General features: G+C 43.8%; 1 protein-coding gene across 1 annotated transcript in view; it reads left to right on the top strand.

The window, feature by feature from the left end:
- The window catches only part of hdac8 (histone deacetylase 8), a 31,347-nt gene extending 12,013 nt beyond the window's left edge, over positions 1 to 19,334 (top strand). The window contains exons 10-11 of the mRNA XM_041965036.1: positions 7,017 to 7,122; positions 16,558 to 19,334. Of these exons, the coding sequence (XP_041820970.1) occupies positions 7,017 to 7,122; positions 16,558 to 16,580 (129 nt within the window). The 3' untranslated portion in view covers positions 16,581 to 19,334. The remainder of the gene's footprint in view (positions 1 to 7,016; positions 7,123 to 16,557) is intronic.
- Positions 19,335 to 19,755: the final 421 nt, after the last annotated feature.

Here is a 19,755-nt window from a genome sequence, read left to right as displayed (position 1 = left end):
CTGTAATGATGATGGATATTAACGAACCGGCAGAATACACCGTCTGTAGTGAGGGCAACGCAAGTAAATACAAATGTGTGTCTGTCTCAGAGCCACACAGGAAGGGAGGACATCTCTGCTCCCAGATTGGCAGCGGGGAAGCGTCCCGCCTCTTTACTTCCTACTTCCTCTTTTCCTGTCTGCAGCCACTTCCTGTCCTGCCCCTCGCTGCCGTCAGGGATGTGTCGGCTCCCAGAGTCACGGCTCAATCACCGGAAACATCGCCGGAGTAGAATGTGTGCGTGTTCCCAAAGGGGAATTTGTCTGTTTACAACATGACATAGAAAAATGTGCTGCGAAGAAGCTGATTACTCCACTTCCACGCATCTCTTACACATCTCTCTCAATCCAACGTGTCGCTGCTGTAGCTTATTTGACTGAATCACGGTCGGGGCAGCGCTTGATCAATGTTGGGATGTAGCTGACAGAGTTGGTTTCCTGTCTGGTTTCCTTTAGGGAGTCACGTCTTTGTTACTGTTGTCTTTTTAATGTTTGTGTTTCAAGTTCACGGGCAGGTTTGTTTCTAGAAGACTGGATCATTCTTCACTTTGTTATCCTCATTTTTATTTTCCTATCAGGCAACATGTTTGTATAAACCCAGGGGTCCTGCATGCATGATACTTTGCACATACAAAAATCCAGAAAAATCCCCCAAAAATCTCAAAATATCGCTCAAGTGTTTTTGCACTTGGCTGAGGTGGACAATTTGGTAAAAAGTGCAAAGGAAACGGACAAATAAATCATGACGTACACAAATCATGTGACATAAACACTAACCAATGAGACAAAAACATCAAATCTGTGTGGAGCGATGAGGAAACGGAAACCCTCCTCAAATTAATGCATAAAACAAACAGAAATGCGATGTTATCCATCATGTTTTCTACATCGTTTTTCACCACGTGAGGTTTGACTGGCGCTCATTTGATTACGTCATGTTGTTGCGCGCTCTTCTCCTGCAATGGTTTAATGGCACCGGATTGGAAAATTAACGCCTTGATTAACCAAATCCTAATAATCACATAACAGAAGTGGATTTAAACACAATAATTAAGAATTTCTCAAAATTCAGTTAAAAATGCTGCTACATTTGGGTGGGGCTAGAGAAACCATAATACTGTACTTCCACATGTTGCTCCATCAACAATCACCTTTCATTGTTCTAGGAAAATGCAAAAAGAACTGGTAATTCTGGTAAAATTTTAAAGAACTGGTAATTCGTTTTGAGAAAAGTGCTTTTAGTTTTGCTTTTCAAATCCTGAAAACAGCCTTTATGTGGGGAAGTTTGCATCGTTGCTGCTCAGTGTTTACAATGTGGCAGAACTTCATGCAAAATGAAGCAACTCATATAACTTTTATTATTTTTACAAATTTAGTTTATTATTCAAACATTTTTGTAGTCTAAATCAGCAAGAAAAACATTCTCACAATTTATGTTATCACACACAAAAGCTTTGAATCAGAGCCTACATACATTTCATACATAGTTACCCTATTGTACCCTGTTTTATTCTGCTGTACCCAGCTGCACCTTTTTGTACCCTGCTGCACCTCGTTGTACTCTGCTGTACCTTGAAGCACTCTGTTGTACCCTGCTCCACCCTTTTGTACCCTGTTGCAACCTGCTGCACCCTGCTGCACCCTGCTGTACCCTGCTGTACCCTGCTGCACCCTGTTGCACCCTGGTGCACCCTGTTGTACCCTGCTGTACCCTGTTGCACCCTGCTGCACCCTGTTGCACCCTGCTGCACCCTGCTGTACCCTGTTGCACCCTGCTGTACCCTGTTGTACCCTGCTGTACCCTGTTGCACCCTGCTGCACCCTGTTGCACCCTGCTGCACCCTGCTGTACCCTGTTGTACCCTGCTGTACCCTGTTGCACCCTGTTGCACCCTGCTGTACCCTGTTGCACCCTGCTGCACCCTGTTGTACCCTGTTGTACCCTAAAAGACTTTTATGGGGGGTTTGATGTAGCCAGATTCTGTTAAAGCTACAAAGTAAATTTTGTTCTATGCATGCACTACACAAACACTGTCATCTGCTACCATATGTTCCTATCAGTTAGTGTTTTAAAGACTGTTAAAACTGACTGCATGGACTCTTCTACATTAAGCCGACTAATAATTCTCAGACTTGGTTCCTTTTAGCTTTCCAAATGCTTTAAAAAACACACGAACACTATTTGCAGGGCACCGTGCCTTAAAAGGAGAACTGACGGATGAGTCTGAAAAAGATGGATTGGTGAAAACATGTGGAGGATGGGAGTGAGGGAGGTGTACGTGCAGTATGTGACTGCGATTTGGGCATCGGGCCGCTTTCCTTTCCTTGTTGAAAACATTTATTAGATAGCAGCTTGATAGCAGACGGTCCATTTGTTTTCCCGAAATGTTTTCCCCTCCGCTGTGCGGCTCGGCATCCTTCATAGCTGGAGATCCTGCTGATCGCTGTGAAAACAAACACACTCTCTCTCTCTCTCACTCACTCACACACACACTGCTGTCCACAGATGGGCTCATGCAAACACACACTTTTCACATACATGTTCTGTCTATCCATAAGGATGGATAGAGATGTGTTACGAATACGACCATCACTACCACTCTACTGGTAGCACTATTGTAGCTAATGCTGCTACTTTTGCTGCTTGTCAAGCTTTATTAGTTTATTGCAACTATTTCCATTATTATTTGTTTGTACTGTCACTAGTTTTTCCTGCGTCATTGTACACAGCAGCGGTGAGGCAGGCTAAACTTTACAAACTGAGCTTTGTCTTAAAATGATCGAACCGTGAAGCTAAGCTAAGCGTTTTTTGTTCTCTGCTCCACCGCTGCCCGTCAGTGAAGTCGGCTGAACCACTTTTGGGTGCAACATCTTCTCCTGAGTGATGTGCTTTGATTTTACTGCGAGAATGACGTGCTTTTATTCCTCAGACTGTGGATAAGATGAGCACAAGCAGTAAAATGTGGGTCTGCAGGTCAAACGTGAGGCTGATGTAGACTGATAGTTTAGTGTTGGATGGAGGAGTGAATGATGCTTGTATTGAAGAAGAGACATCAGTATGCCACTACAGTTTAGCTGTACTATTGCTGCTACTGCCATACAAGTACACAGCTCTGTTAATACTGCTGCTTTAACTAGTACTCATGACACTTCGGTTCAAATTTAGGTGAATGTCAAGGCAAAGATGTGCACCAACAAACAAACAAGATGCATGATAATCATCCAGAATTACAGCATTTATTTAAACTTTTTATTTAGATTTACGCACAGAGTTCTGTGCATCAAGGCCTGTTTCTCTTGCAAACAAGGTCATCGTAGTGAGTGATGGGCAGAGGGTCCATGTTAAGGACTGTGGTAAAGACCTTCCTCTATTTATCTCCCTGTGCGTCTCTGCCAGAGCCTCTGGAGCCAGTCAGGGTTTTCTGTCTCTTGACCTTGTCCAGGTGACGTAGATTCGCTGCATCACTGCATCAAAGTCTCTCTTTTATCATTTTCTCTATGTCGCACGCTCACCTCGCAGCATTTTTCTGTCATTCTGCAGGCCCCAGCGGTCTAAGAAACATGAGGAATATTATAGAGATATTAGAGGAAAATGAGTGTTTGGTTTAGTGTGTCTGCACCTCTCTCTTCCTCTCTCTCTCTCTCTCTCTCTCTCCCTCTTCTCCCGTCATCCAAGCTAAACAAGCAGGCAGCAGGAGACTGCATGTTCGATTCCTGTGTGTGTGTTTGTGTTGCTGGACAGCGGGAGACAGAGCACTGGGTTCATGGGAATACTGTGTGTGTCTGTGTGTGTGTGTGTCTGTGTGTGTCTGTGTGTGTCTGTGTGTGTGTCTGTGTGTGTCTGTGTGTGTGTGTCTGTGTGTGTGTGTCTGTGTGTGTGTGTGTGTGTGTGTGTGTGTGTGTGTGAAGTAACTATTCTCATGTTGAGCTCTGTTGAGACCGGAGGTAAGACACAGAAACTCATCGGATCTAATTGGAAACAGACAAACACACACACACACACACACACACACACACACACACACACACACACGGCCTTACCTTTGTATGCATGTACACACACAAGCAAATATCCATTGGCCCTCACTCAATCCCTCTCTCACACACACACACACGTATGTATATACATAAATATGCACACGCTCTTACCTTAATCTGCCGTTGCTAAACTAGCATGCATTCCCTCTCTGTGACTCACACACACACACACACACATAGACACACACACACACACACACACACACACACACACACACACACACACAGCTTAGCCAACATGCACTAGGAGTATACTTTGGTGTACTTGAAAGACAAAGACTACTCTGTCTTTGTTTAATAGCCCTGTGTGTGTGTGTGTGTGTGTGTGTGTGTGTGTGTGTGTGTGTGTGTGTGTGTATGTGTGTGTTTGTGCGTGTGCGTGTGTCTGTGTGTATTGCCAACAGGCTGTCTGTAGTCTTCTCTAATGACATCCATCTAATCCACTAAAGAGTTTCAATCCAAAACAACATACCCCCGCCTTTAGAATGACCCTGGCATCATCGTAGAAATCATTATGGGATGTTTGCGCAATCGCTTCACCAACTTAAAGGAGCAGCCCGTCGTGCTCGTGGAGCATTTGCTGTCTTTACCTCGAGTCCGAGAAGATCAACATGAATTCAAGCGGTGCAGCAATGAGTCGATTAAGCAGAGAGACAGAAATTTGATCTCCGACTGATTATGATTATGATTATGATTGATTATGAATGAATCGTTAAAGGAATTTATCAAGAGCACATGACGAACCTTCACTTGTTTCAGCCTTTTATCATCTGCTTCTTTTCTTCTCTTTTCTTCATATCACTGTTAATTGAACCTCTGGTTTTGGTTGATGAGACAAAACAAGCAACCCAAAGACGTCACGTTCAGCTGCGGCAGCTCGTAATGAGACTTTTTCAACGTTTTCTGCCATTTTATAGATGAGATGATCGAAAAAATAAGATACAGCAATCTGAATATCACACACTGCAACGGCTCGTTTTCCCCTGTTCATTTTCGGTGGGACGTGAGCAGTTCGCAGGTGTTGCCGCACTTAAGGTGAGGTCAAATGTAAGCATTTGACAACTTTTAACTTGATGCAAAAATTCACCTTTAAGCTTTGTTGGGATTAGCAAAGACAAATCTTTGCAGAGTTTGTCTGGATTAATATTATTGTAATTTCCCTCTTTTCTATTTTACCTGCAGGATTACAGCTGCAAACAAAAACACATGTATTGTAAGTGTTACTGTGTGTGTGTTGGGGGGGGGTAAGTCCATCTACTGAGGAAGACTGAGAGTAGCAGCTGAAGGCTCAGGAAGAAGCTTGTAGACCTTGAGTTGAGAATATTTTGTCCATCTTTCATGCTCCGGTTGTAATTTCAGAACATGTGATTTCCCACAGACAGACTGTCATTTTAAAGAGAAGCGTCTGATACATGCTGTCCGTACGTTTCGTCTTCGGCTCGGTCGCTGCGTTCTGCTGAGTCTTCAGAGGCCAAGGCTTTCACAACAGTCGAGTCGACTGGACTGACGCACTTGTGGTCAGATCTGGCCCCCGAGTTTGTTTTGCTCTCATGGCACTGAGTCACGGCCCGACAGATTCCCTGGAAATATGTTTTTTCAACTGACGTGCTCTGGTTTTAACTTCTGGTTGAACCCACTCTCTGGATTTCCACCTGTTTTTTCTTCTTCTTTTTTTTTTTTTGTCTGCTTGCTGGTTTTGTTTCATGGCGTTGGTCCGACTCTGCATGAAATGCCAGGAGCCTTCGGTATTTGCTGAAATCTCAGGCTTTTTTTTTCCTTATATTCTTCTGTCCAGTGGAAGTTTGACTGATTTGCGGTTCCTCGTCTGTGTTCTGTATTACATTTTCTCTCCGTGCATTTGTTTGTGTTAATGCAACTCCTAGACAACACGCTGAGATCAGACAAAAAGGAACATGTGTCCATCTGAAAGCTCAGATGGGGGGTTTTTGTTGTGTTTTCCTGGCTTGAGGGGCGGCTATGTCTGATGGTCCAGACTGAAACATCTCAACAAATACTGGGCAGATTTCTGTGATACCCACGATGCCCAGAGGGTGATTCCCGCCGACTTTGTGAAGCTCCGGCTTTTCCTCCAGCTCCACCATGAGGTTCACATTTGTGGTTGTGGAAACATCTCCACCACGATTGGATGGATGGCAGTGAGATTTGACATAGAGATTGATGTCTCCATCAGGATGAATTAGCTTAAAAATTATCCCTGACTTTGCATCTAGCGCCATCATCAGGTCAAAATTGTAACTCGTACTTTCTCGTACCCTTTATAACCTGCATAATTAAGGACATTGCACTGGCACTGTACTTTGTGATTATTGCTACTTCACAATTGTTAGCATGCTAGCGTGCTATACATTGTACCTGCTGACCATCAGCATGTTAGCATTGTCGTTGTTAGCATTTCGCTCAAAGCACAGCTATGGCTTCACAGAGCTGCTAGCGTGGCAGTTTTCTACACTATTTCAGTCAAGAAGGGGAGAGCTTTACTAACTACTGCATTCACTGCCAACATGAATACGACTGCTACTTTAAATACGTTTATGTAATCCCTAATATGAGGAAAAATCTACCCGAACGAAAGAGAACATAGCTGATTACGCAACAGTGTGCAGCTCAATATTTGGAGTCTTTGATGTTTTCCACTGCTTTGAATTTCTTTCATTTTTCTAGAATGATCCCTGAAAGCCTGTGTAAATATTCATCAGCAGTCAGTTTCAAAATCCAGGTCTTCAGAAGTCCAGCAATTTTCCAGGACAGCAGCTGCATTCTTTAAAGAAAGAGACACAGAGGAGAAAGTGTATTCTGGCCCTCTGCTGCAGCGTCCGCGTGCAGATGTGAGGGATGAAAGTGTGACTGTGAATCAGAAAAATCATTTTAAGACCCATAAAACCAGACGTTTGACACGATGGTTGCTGTGATGTGTGTTAGTTTTTCACAGAGTACGGACCCGACTACTCGCTGGAGATAAGCCCAAGCTGTCGGCCGGACCGCAACGACACCAAACACCTGGACCAGGTCATCAGCACCATCAAAGGTGTGTGTGTCTGTGTGTGTGTGTGCTTGTGAGGATGCACAGGTGCGCCTGTTTGTGTGGGTGAGGGTGTGGAGGCAGCTGTGTGTTTGTGTGTCTTCTGAACCCTCGCTCACCTAAAGCCCTTTTGTCTCTGCAAGGCTCTTTTTATGTGTGGTTTCATGTGTCTGCTCTTGTTTCTATACGTCTCTGTGTGGGATGAAAGTATGACTTGTTCGTCTTCTCTCTTTTCCCCCCCTGTAGCTCTTAACATCCTTGTGTGTGTGTGTGTGTGTGTGTGTGTGTGTGTGTGTGTGTGTGTGTGTGTGTGTGTGTGTGTGTGTGTGTGTGCGTGCGTGCGTGCGTGTGTGTGTGTGTGTGTGTGTGAATATACAGTGCTGCTGACCCCACTCTTTTATCCACAACCCCCTTCAATCAGAGTCGGGGTCTTGATACATGTGGTATTTTCTCCTCTCTGCATCTTTCTCTTTCTATACGTTCCTTTACATGTGTGTTTGTACATTAATCTGCGAGAGCGTGCGCAGCCGTGTGGTTAAGCCTGAAGCCGGGCCTTTGGTCTCAGTGCTGACAGCCCGCAACACCCAGGAGAGATCCGCCGGCAGGGTGAAACGCAGGCGAAAAGTTGAGCGGCGGGAGAATTATTGTAAGGAGGTGAAGTCGGGAACAAGCGAGGAGTACGTCTACGGGTGGAGTTCATTTACCGAACATTATGCTTTATATAGCGAGCGCCTGATGATCCATTGTCTTGTATGTGCAGAAGATCTGGTGTGTTTGAGGTGTTAACCGCAGACCAACAGGAAATCCTCCTTCCTTTCCCTCCGTCAGTGAAATGTTAGATTTGACGCAGCGTTTCTGTGTGTGTGTGTGTGTGTGTGTGTGTGTGTGTGTGTGTGTGTGTGAGAGAGAGAGAGTGACTGATTGAATGAAAGATGCTAAAACACTGTGGCTGATGGTAAGGGGCCGGGAGGAAGCGAACGTGGCCACAATCTGGTCACATCACAGCACTTCATGGTGAAAAGTTACGCTGAAAAATGTGAGATTTCTTCTTTTTTTTCAGTTTCATGTTAAAGCAGCTTGGACGATGTGAAAGCTTCAGTCGGATTTTGTTTCCTCCAAACCACAAAATTCAAAACTAGCATTGTCTTGAAAAACTTAAAGCTATGTCGCTACTTTGATTCTAGATGTTTTAACTCCCTTTTTCTATAGTAACTGGGAATCAAGTGCCTTGCTTAAAGGCACCACAGCAGTAGTCATTGAGGAAGAAGAGGTCATTGTTTGATTAACTCTGTGTCTCAAAGGGGTTCTGCTAACAATTAGCATTGTGTGGCTGTTTTTTCTGCACTGAAGTGTGAAAAGTAGTGACAGAAATGCTGCTAAATCTCTTCTTCTGTAAGTTAAAGGTGCATTCGCTTCCATCAGGTGCAGAGTGTGACTGTGCTACAGGTTAAAGCTCAATTCTGTGACCTTTCATTCTCTCTGTGATTGATAATTTTCTGATTTAATACACAAAAACACATAAATGATATGTCTAATATTGTTGTAGATGTCTAATATTGTTGGAGATGACTTTAAAGCAATGATTTGATTGTGGATCTTAAACTGACCTCCTACACATAAACCTTAATGTCAAGACAGATAAATCAATTCAGTTCATCTTAAAATAGCAAAAGCCTCTTTCTGATGTTCAGGTCCAGGTTTGCGGTGCTACGACAAACACTCTTAGCATTGAAGGTGAAGGGTGCTGTTAGCATGTAGACAGCAGGGTTAGCTAACTAGCGTGGACGTCCAGCAGACGAGAACCTGCAGTACTTTAATGACCAAACAAAGCCACGTCCCTGCAGCACAACATCCCGACATTAACAGCAGAACATAGTTAGCATAGTGTGCGCAACTCGTATCCAAGTCTCTCGCATCAAAAAGGGAAAAGGCAGCTCAACCACAGCAAAATCTCTGATTATAACAATGTACAAAGAGGAAAACACACACAGTCGTTGTGCTGCAAACTAGCTAGCTGCAGCTAACACGCTAATGCTAATGAACGGTTGTACCTCAGCTGTTCCTGAGCAAACAAGCTTGTACTACAAAAACACTCCAGCAGTTAACTTTGTGTAAATACTGTACAGCTTCATTAGCTAATTAGCGTTAGCGGGAGCTGTATCCATTGTAGCAGATTTAGATTTTTCTCACTCTGACTGACAGTTAGGGCCACATCTGAATGTGGGATGTGGTTTCTGCAAAGTAAACAAAATTGCAGTAGCCTAGAGCGACTAGGCGGCCGCTCCTCCGACTATACCATGTGACTCCTGTGAATACTGTAAAGCAAAAATGAGCTTTGCGCTAAGTGTGAACGCACCTTGAGGCTTATATTCAGCACACAAAAGGAAATTTAGCTAATTGTATGCAACTTATGAATGTGCCAAATAATTTTCTGCAGCCCATGTATTGGTTTATCACCCATCAGCCCCTTCAAACGCTTCTATCAGATCACTGCTTTTGCAGAGCAACACCTGCATTATGTAACGAGCTACACTAAAGCAAATAAATGATCACAGGGAGAGTTGGAACTGACGGAGAGTTAGCTTTTTGTCCCCTGAGGAAGTACTCTGCCATGTCTATGAAAGGCTGATAATCATTTTTATTGGCTCGGTTGGAACTGGTGTTTGAGGAGCTGTTTTGTGTTTCTTCAGCTCAGTGTGAATGAAAAGCCAAAACTTAGGGAAAAATATGTGTTCTCCGATTTTATCCCTGTTAAGACTGGACGTGGTACCAATTAGCAGCTAAAACTTCATGCATTTAAACAGATCAGATCGTCTTACTGTGGCAAACAACAAACACCCCGCTGGACGCGGCGGCGATTTATCCAAACAGCGCTAAGCTCCGCGCTCTGAGAAACTCCAGGTCGCGTCAAATCAAGGGAACAGGAGTTTATTTGGCGAAATTCAGTCGGCCTGTTGGCTCGCATCAAACCATCACAACCGGAGGGGTTGAAAGTATCGCTGGTTTCCAGTCATACGGCTTTTATTAGCGGATGAACGGAGGGACGGAGAGAATGAAAGGGGGGAGAAATGAGATGCAGGCGAGCCAGAGATGGAGAGAAAGTGGGAAAATGTGTGTTCGGCTGCTGCGTCCCATCTGCCTCCCCTATCAGAGCCCTTGTTCTCCGCCTTTGCTCTGTCAGAGCTGATTCGGCTTTTAACTTTGAAGTGTGTGAATTTACTGAATTTCTAGTCATCGCCGGGATGTGTTTGATTTTAGGGCCTCTTCTCAGCAAAATATATATAATCTTGATATGTTTTCCTGGAGAGCTTGTTCCTGCTGATGGACAAAGATGATCTCATGGCTTCCCTGACCATTTCTTGTGTGTTTGTGTGTGTGTGTGAGATCCACTTCTTTCTTCCATTGAGGTTTTGGTCCTGATTTCAACCTGTCAGATCTGTTTTATGTCCTCATCCTTGCTTTTCTCCTCTCTTGCATCGCTCTCTCTCTCTTCTACCAGCTTCTGCTCTCCGTCAAGCCATGAACTACTTTTTTTACCAAACGAGTTCTGTCACAAAGCTTCTCGCCACACAGCGAGCAGTCAGAAACCCAAGCCTCGAGGAGAAGCGAGCGAATTATAATTTTAAATACTGGTGTAAATGTGCGTGTCTTTTTGTCTCTGCATCTGATTAAAGAAAGGCCTCCCTGTCTGTTAGCTTAACGAATGCACACACACGAACACAGAATAAGGATTGGCTGTAACAGACACACACACACACACCTCCAGGCGAACATATCCACATGACATCATTGGGGTGGATAAGTGTTCCTCTGGTTTGGAAGTGCTGTGCTGCTTATAAACATTGGTTTCCCTGAGAAACTGAGCAGTGTGTATGTTTGCATGTTTGTGTGTGTGTGTGCGCCCACATCTGCTGTCACGAATGGACTGTAAAGATTTGAATCTTAAAGTGGTAATCCCCAAAAATCCTTTCATTTTTTTTCATTGTCCTTAAGCATGTGGCGTGTCCCAAAGCCATATTTGTAACTCTAAACTCATACACATCGTTTAGTGCCAGCAGGAAATGATGTGCATGCAGTTTTTCAATGGATGGTGACTTTGCTAAAGTCTAGATCTTTGCTAGATCTTTACCAGTAGTGAGGCAGAAGGTGTGCATTTTGTCCTGAGGGTGGCGCTAATGAAAAGGCCTTTTTTATAGCTAAATAAAATATATGTGTGGGACAGCAGACCAGTCTTAACTGGACTTTTGCCTACATCGTCAGCCCCTGATGTCCTTACAATCAGCTGTGTGTTGAGCTGAATGATAATGTTAGCATGCTACCATTAGCAACAAGCTTGTCAGGCTTAGCTGTAGCTATAAGGCTCGAGTTTTACGTCGTCAGATATCTACTTTGTTACACCTCTGCGGCGGCGATGTTTTCAGGTCGTCCATCCGTACCTATGTCCCACTCTCATGAACATGATATCTCATGAACCCCCTTCAGGGATTTTCTTCACATTTGGCAAAAACGTTCCCTTGGACCCAAACATTACTGATTAGATTTTGTTTGTCAAAGGTCTCTGTGAGCTCACACAACAGGGTTTTTAGCCATAACTCATTCGCTAATTATGACAAAATTTCACACAAGTGTCTCAGAGGATAAAATTAAGAAGTGATGACATTTCATATCCAAAAGGTCAAAGGTCAGCTTCACTGCGACATCATAATGTTGTACAGATCTTCTGAGCTGCAGGTTCAACATGTGTGTCCACGTTTGTTGCCTTTTTGCAGCAGCATCCATATTTGAAGCATTGGTCGTCCACCACAAGCTGATTGGTTGTGCTGATATTGATCTTCAGGTGATTGTTGCTGCACCATGTGATGAAGCTCTCTGCCAGTCCTCTGGACAAATTGTCTCTATGTAAAGACAGCATGTTTCTCTCTGGACATTATTCACTGGAATCATACATGTCAACATAGTGAGAACGTCCATTTCACCAACAAACACACTTACATATTTATATTTCTTAATGATTTTATACTGACTTTTATAAGAAAATACATAGAAGAAAATACCTTTTATTATATTGCCTCAAATTACTCACTTCACATATTAAATGAGTTTCCTGCAACCTGATTGGTTGGCAGAGGCGTGCGACCATGAGGTGATAATTCTCATTTTCAGATTCATCTTAAATTTTTATCAGTCTATGCTTAATAATGTAATTAGGTGTACTGTGGCTCAGTTGTATGTTTTCACGTAATGCTAACATTAGTACATTAGCATGCTAATGTTAGCTAAGTTTGGTAAGTCTGAAAACTTAGCTCTACCTTGTAACACCGTAGGTTTGCTTTGAGCTGGATGCTAACGTTAGCACTCTTAGTTTCTCTGTCTCTTTTATGTCCTTTTACCTTCTGTCTTTTTTGTGATCTCTGTTTTGTTTTGTTTTTGTCTATCGTGTTGCTCAAACATGCCCACAGTTCATGTATTCGCATGTTTGCTAACAACCTGTGGCTGTCGTTTGTCATGTTAACAGCTGCATGTTGTAATGCTCGTGGTTAGGATGCTACTTTTAGCATGTTACTCTTTTTGATAAAGTTTAGTATGTTAGTGTACCCTTGTAATAGCACTTTTAGCATGCCAACACTAGCTAGGTACCTGAGGCTGACAGGAAGTTGATCACATGTTTGGGGGTATCTGTCAAGTAGACATTTTCATTGGATAAGTGGAAAGTTTGACTTGCTGGTGGCGTTGAGTTGTCAAAATATTCTACTTTTGACCAACGTGTTGAATAGACAGCGGCGCTCCCAGAGCCACGTCGCTAACGTGGCTGCAAAGCCACCAAAAAGCCTTTACCACCACATCGGGTCATGTTGCTGAAATAATAGAAGCCGACATGTTTCTCTCAGACATGACAGCTTTTATTATCGTCGAATAGAAACCCGGAGAGACTTCCTCTTAATGTATGTGATAGAAACAAATGGTAAACACTGCGACAGGCATTAAAAACATTTAGACAATGGAGAAATATGAGCCCAAATGTGCTTTTGTGTGTTTCCTATCTTGGGAATTACTCAGTCTCTCCTATTGTTGCTCTCTCGAACAAACACACGGAGGCTTGTTAAGCGGGTGCATTAATTAAAATGTGATTTTTATTAGGTGACTGTCAGAAGCGGCAGCAGCTGTCTGACTGTGTATCACAACTCTGTGTTTACGAGACTCCGGTAGGGTGATTTCCCCGGGGGCTCCGTGTGTGTGTGTTCAGCTTCATCAGTGTGACGGTGGTGTGTAAACTGCCAGCCTTTCTGTGCAAGTGTGTGTGTGTGTGTGTGTGTGTCAGCATGGAAACACTGCAGCATCTTTACATCCAGCTACTCGCACTCATGAATCCTCCGCCGCGCTGATAAGATGCTTGTCATGAATAATACACGTTCACAGAGGAATATACACAAATGTTCAGAGAAGACATATGTACACATTCAAAATATCACCTAAGAAACTCACACACACTCACATGTGTGTAGTCTAACACCCACCCACAGATGCTGTGATAGATTAACGTTAGCGGGTAGTAAATATCAGAGGCCCCCGTGGACGCTCGTCACTTCACCAGAATTTACCGTCTACATCTGGAAAGTGAAGAGAAGCAGGGGGGTGGAGAGAGAGAGAGAGAGAGAACTGATGGGAGGAAAAGGGACGAAAGCAGCTTTTCAATTAATGTTTCAGTCCATAAAGCATCCGAAAATAATTAAAAATGCCCGTCACAAGCCTCCAAAGGCCGCGGTGACGTCTTCAACTGGCTTTTTTGTGGGATCAGCTGACCAACACCTGTTCAGGAAGAGAGAGAGGGAGAGAATACGGTGCTGAATGACAAATGCAAACTGAGCTTGTGATCAGATTTAGAGGTTTTTTTAAGCAAATATCCCGTCAGCTGTCTCTCAGTCCGCGCTGCCGAGGCTCGACTTCCTCTTCTCTAATGCAGTTTTCCTGTTTTTAGCACACGTCGTGATTTTTGAAAGTTTCCCCCTCGTCACAGTGGAGGTTTTTTTGCATTGTTTGCGACTGTTGCCCCAGAAACTCAGTCAGCAGCAATCCGTCCTCAGTTACCTCACGCGGCCTTTAAAGTTCACGTATAAAGTCCGAACCCGGCGTGACTCACTTGCGGCTGTAACTGCTTTTCTCATTGCAATTTACAGTAATCGTGGCCTGAGTTTGCGAGGTGGAAAGGGAAAGTCTCGCCCTCACTGTTGTGCTGAGTTGACAGTCTCAACAAAAAAAAAAAAAAAAAAACGAGAGTGATGGGATTCCCTGCACGTTGCAGTGGGAAGTCCAGACGGGGAAGTTTTGGGCTGAAAATTGTAACAGATTTAAAATGCAGGGGTCTGCATCAGTGTGGGACAGATGGAGATGGTCAGGGAAGTTCATTTTGAGGAAAGTGGTGATTCCCACTCAGAAGTACACAAGAATGTTTTTAAAGGACGTCCACATATTTGCATTTAGGAAGAAAAGTAACACTCAAACAGGAAAAACACAAGACACACCTCAGTTTTCCAGTAAACACATGTAGCACCCTGACGCTAAGTGCTGCTATTGAGAGTGCATGCAAACTAGTTAGCAAAAATGCAACAAAAAGCTAATGAATGAATCAAAAAGCACCTTAAATGAGCTTAGGCCGAAGTTGTTGCTAGCTTTGGAGCTAACCCCCTGTACAGACAAGCAAGACGCAAGAACCCAGCCCGGGTCGTGGAGGAGTTGTAGCATTTATTCACGGACAGACTGTGCACATGCTACACTGCTATCACTGCTATCACTGCTAACTTCATACTGTCACACACACACACACACTCCCCTGCACACTCACTAGCATTACTCACACAAACAACACACTGAGTTATTCTTTACAGCAGTTCACGTCTTGCATAACACATTTTAGTTTAAAAAACATCTTGAAAAATGCATTTTTTAAACCCTAACCCTAACCAAAAAAAACGGCGTCAGACCTAAATATTAACAGGAAAGCTGTATATGATTCACAGCTACAATACCACTGATCCACCACAGCCACTGTGTACAGTGAAAGGGGTATTAGAGCCATCTGACAGGGTCAAGTGTAAGTGTAATGAGTCATTCATGACTCTGAAGGTGAATCAACGATGCACTAAGCTTCATGATGCTGTGAAGAAGAGTTTTGCCGCTGTGGGAAGTCATCATCGTTTTCTCTTTTCATGCTGACAGCTGTGGATAAACAGCACAATCAGCCTGTTCACAGCTGGGTGACGACATCGTGGCATATTGTGACCAGGTTGAGGTTTTTGTGCAGATGACCCTCTGATTCGTTCATTGTGGGAAGCGTCGTGTTGCCAACGCAGTGGCCTTGTTAAAGTGAATCAGGAGGCGGCATGTTTTCTGAACACAGCCCAAAGCCTCCCAAACAGGCCAGCGAACACGAGCACGCTTTGTGCAGCTTGAAGCGTTTCGGGGTGTTGACGTTTTAATGTACGCTCGGCGTCACCTCCTCTCAGATACGAGCCACAGTGACCAGCATCCAGAGGACAAACACGTGGAAGCGCTAACAAACAGCCGAGTCCTTCCAGCGTGCTCGGCGATAAAGCCGCCGCTGTTGTTGTCACCGCAGGCAGAAGGCGACGGGACTCCTCTGACAGCTCCACAATGGCCGACAAACAGGACATCCTCCCTCACTGCGTCAGTAGGGCAGCTACATGTGTCAGAGCAATTACTCATCCACTGTGTGATTTTGTGTGTGTCTGTGTGTGTGAGTGAGTGTGTGTGCGCGTGCACGACATGTTTATTTTCCTCAATCAGGCAATTTAACATAACAACAGACAAACAAAACAGCATTGTTTGCAGTGTAATATATAAAGAGAAGTGGTGCTGAGACTTTATAATGCAGCTATTGTGTCAAAACATTTGTGTGTGTGTGTGTGTGTGTGCGTGTGTGTGTGTGTGCGCGCGCGCATGTGTCAGACACCGAGGCCAATCTGTGCCCTCATGCAAATGAACTCGTTGTGTTGTTTAACGTTGTTATTTCCATATCGATTCCGTTTTTGCATGCTTGTATTTCCTCAGGAGCGACGCGGCTCACCTCAGCCAGATGTTGTTTTGCATTTTCAGTGGTAGCAAAGTGTGTGCGTGTGCGTGTGCGTGTGTGTGTGTGTGTGTGTGTGTGTGTGTGTGTGTGTGTGTGTGTGTGTGTGTGTGTGTGCGTGCGTGTGTGTGTGTGTTTGCTTCCATCTTTGGTTTGGTTTCTATTGGTGTCTAATGTGTATTTAACCTCTTTTTGTTTCTCACTTAATGTGCTGAATTTGAGCATTTTCCCCTCCTCCTCCTCCCTGTGTGGGTGCGTGCGTGCGTGTGTGTGTGTGAGTGCGAGTGCGTGTACACATGTGTGAATGCATTTGTGCTCACCCCTCTCATTTCTCTCTCTCTTTCTCTTGTTTACAGGGAATTTAAAGAATGTGGTTTAGGAGTCAGCAGCCTCCTCCTCTGCACACACACACACACACACACACACACACCATGTTTCCAAACCAGGTCGATGCTCTGCGGCTTTAATGAAGACAATATGGAGCAGACCCCTTCGGCCCTGAGGCACGGAGCGAACGAGGGAGGGATGAAGGCAGGAAAAAGAGAGCGAGTGAGGCTTTTGGAAAACATTAGCTGAGTGTTTCCAGGGGAAAACAGTTTAATAAGGGGAGGCGAGGGGGGGGGGGGTGATGTGGTTACTGTACAATGTTCGCTGTTTTTAATCCTTTTGTTTCTTTGGAAAATGTATGTGTGTTTGTGTGAATGAGAGAGTTTGTGGTGAGTTCAATGTGAGCATGTAAAACTGAATTACAGTGGGTTTTTTACAGTAAGTGCACCCAGAGTTTTTCGCATCAAGGGATGCGTTTGTGTACATCCTATCAGTTAGACACTTTTTTCACTAAACAGGAAAACAGATCAGGTGTCAGGTTTCACGTTCACCCCGGTGCCGCTGTGATTTTAGCCCTCTGAGGACAGATAAGCACTAAAACAGACAAAAAGCGAAGGTTCCCCTAAACGCCTCGTTATACTTGTAAAAACCCCTGGGTTTCTGAACAGGCCCGGAAAGTCCTGTAAGTACATGAAATGCATTTTCCAAGTCTTGAGAAACTTGGAAAGTTTACAAACAAACAGTGCGGAAAAGTTTGGAAAATAGGCGGTTACACATTGTAGAAGTTGATTTGCTCAGCCTCATTGTTTTGACCCCTGGGCAAAATCTGCAAATTAAACATCTGGACAGAGTTTGGAATTTTAAATGGAAAATATGCAGGGAAAGTTGAAAAGGTTTCTCTTTTCCATGGACAGACACTAACAGATTGCATGAACTTTTTCGAAGGTTTTAGATGAAAGCAGATGGTCTGGCACCACTGGAGAAGAAAGAAAAGTCAACTCACTTCAGGTTAATAAACAAACACGGCTGCTGCTTGAAGACTGACAGATGCAGGTTTTATAGAACGACTGGAAATACAGCCTTCACAAGTCTACAGTTCTGTCGCTAAAAGATTCTGTATTATTCTGAGCTGTGGCATCACATGTCTCATCGTGTTATCAGTGACGTCCACCGCACGGTTTACCACTGAAAACATGACAGAAATCTGGGGAAGTGGAACATGGAGAGTGGAAAAATGTCTGAGCCCAGTCTGCAGTATGGCATGCTAAAAAAATAAAGAGAGCATCTCCACTGTAGTTGTAGTTGCCTTTAAATGGTCATTCCTTTTCAACCTGGGCCTGATTTTTACACATTTTGGAGTCTAAATGACATAAGGATACAAAAGGTTTTGGAATTGGAAACTGGCTGCAATGGCTGCAAAGTAATCCTTTGGGACAAATGCGCCTGTTAAAGCCCGTCCAGTAAAAGTGTTTGTTTCTGCCATTGACAGGATCACATTGTTATTCTAAGTGATCACATTGTTTCTGATCTGAAACAAACTAACCGATCGAGGCAGCAGTGGGCCAGCAGCTCCTGAGTTCTGCGAGGTAAAATTACTGTTTTTGTCAATGGAGTCTGGTGGCTTTGAACAGAATGGTACAACGGCTGTTTCCGGGGAAACAAAAAGGCCGATTTCAATTGAGATCCTTTCCATAATGTTGTCAGACACTTAAAATAACAATGAAAAAACAAGAACTTTTAGTGGACATACTTTGACGGGCACATTTGCCCCGAAGGCTGATGTTGCAGCCATCGCTGCCTGTTTCAAAGCTGCCGGCTGAGGAAATTTACTGGACCAAATCCAAAGCTTTTTGTACCTATTAGTTATTTGGACCCCAGCATGTGTGGGAAAAAAATTAAAAATAGCAGAATTACCCTTTAAATGCAGCTTCAATGTAAATGTATAGCTTGTGTTTTTTTGTTGATGCATCACAAACATTTGCTTCTTTGTTTTGTTTTTTCACAGCTCATTAAAATGCCTGAACGGTCCTGATTATATCCGCGCCTGTAGAAGTTTAGAAAACAGAAATATCTCGTTTAATCCCCCCAGCTGGAGTGTTTGTGATGTGGCACGTTAGTCACATTGCACAGCTTTAACCGCTGCACATCAAACTGAACAGTGACCAAAACCTTCAAATCCCCTCACGGAGCTGAGGCGCACGTCAAGGCTCGGCGTTCGCGGAATCGCAGAAATGTGTGAAAAATGAATTGGATCAGTTTTTGCACTAATTGCACTAATAGTCTGAGAGATTGCATGGATCAGTCCCAGTGTTCGGGGCCAAATTCCCTTTTAAAAAGCCCATTTTTAATAGAGATCATAGAGCTTTTAACAGAGTGCTGCAAGATTTCATTGAAAGCTCCAGGAAAAGGATCTCGAGTCAAGTTTTTTTCTTTGTTTTTTGTTTTTTGTCAAACGACTGTAATTGTACTAAGTAAAAGCATTAAATCCACCACTGGTTATTTTTGAAGAAGTCTCGTTTGTGTTTTTTTGTTTTTGGGTTTCTAATTTGTAATAGTTTTAACTTGCGTTGTGTTTAATTCCCAAATATACGTACGTGACAACACTTTTCACAAGACCGTAAATTCGCTGTCACCTGTCGAATCCACTGCAGAAAAACATGAAATCTCGCCGGAAAGCAGGTTGTTTAACTGTTTTTATTTTATTGTTTATGTCTTTGTCCTACAGAATTACGTTTTCCTTTTCCAACTGTTGCCATGTTTTGATGTACATACTGTATCGCGGGCATTTTGTGGAAATAAAAGACAAGAGCGCATGTTGTTGTCACGTGTCTCTGCAGCATTTTAAGCAGTGATTTATGCAGTGTGGGGCTGCTTAATAGAGGCTTTAATGGAGAGCGTTTGAAAGAGGAACCACAAATGTCGGCCAGTTTCCTTTAGAAGTGATGTTCCCCAAATTAATGGCCTGGAAATTCACACCAAATGTAGGACTCACCAGTCAGGGCTGGCATGTGCTGAACAGAAGTGAGCTGTTGAGAGAGTGTGTGTGTGTGTGTGTGTGAGAGAGAGAGGATTCCCTGTGATCTTTATGAACACTGCTGCGGTCACCTCGGCGGTTTGAGCCCAACGTAGCCGAAGCAAATGAAACTCATTACACCGTTTACGAGTTCGGAAAAGGAGAGACGATTGAAATTCTATCTCATAAACTGGGAGGTGGAGGGTTCGGGGGG

The sequence above is a fragment of the Chelmon rostratus genome, chromosome 23 (genome assembly GCF_017976325.1).
Source record: "Chelmon rostratus isolate fCheRos1 chromosome 23, fCheRos1.pri, whole genome shotgun sequence".
Lineage (NCBI taxonomy): Eukaryota > Metazoa > Chordata > Actinopteri > Chaetodontiformes > Chaetodontidae > Chelmon > Chelmon rostratus.
This window is presented reverse-complemented; position numbering and strand designations above follow the sequence as displayed.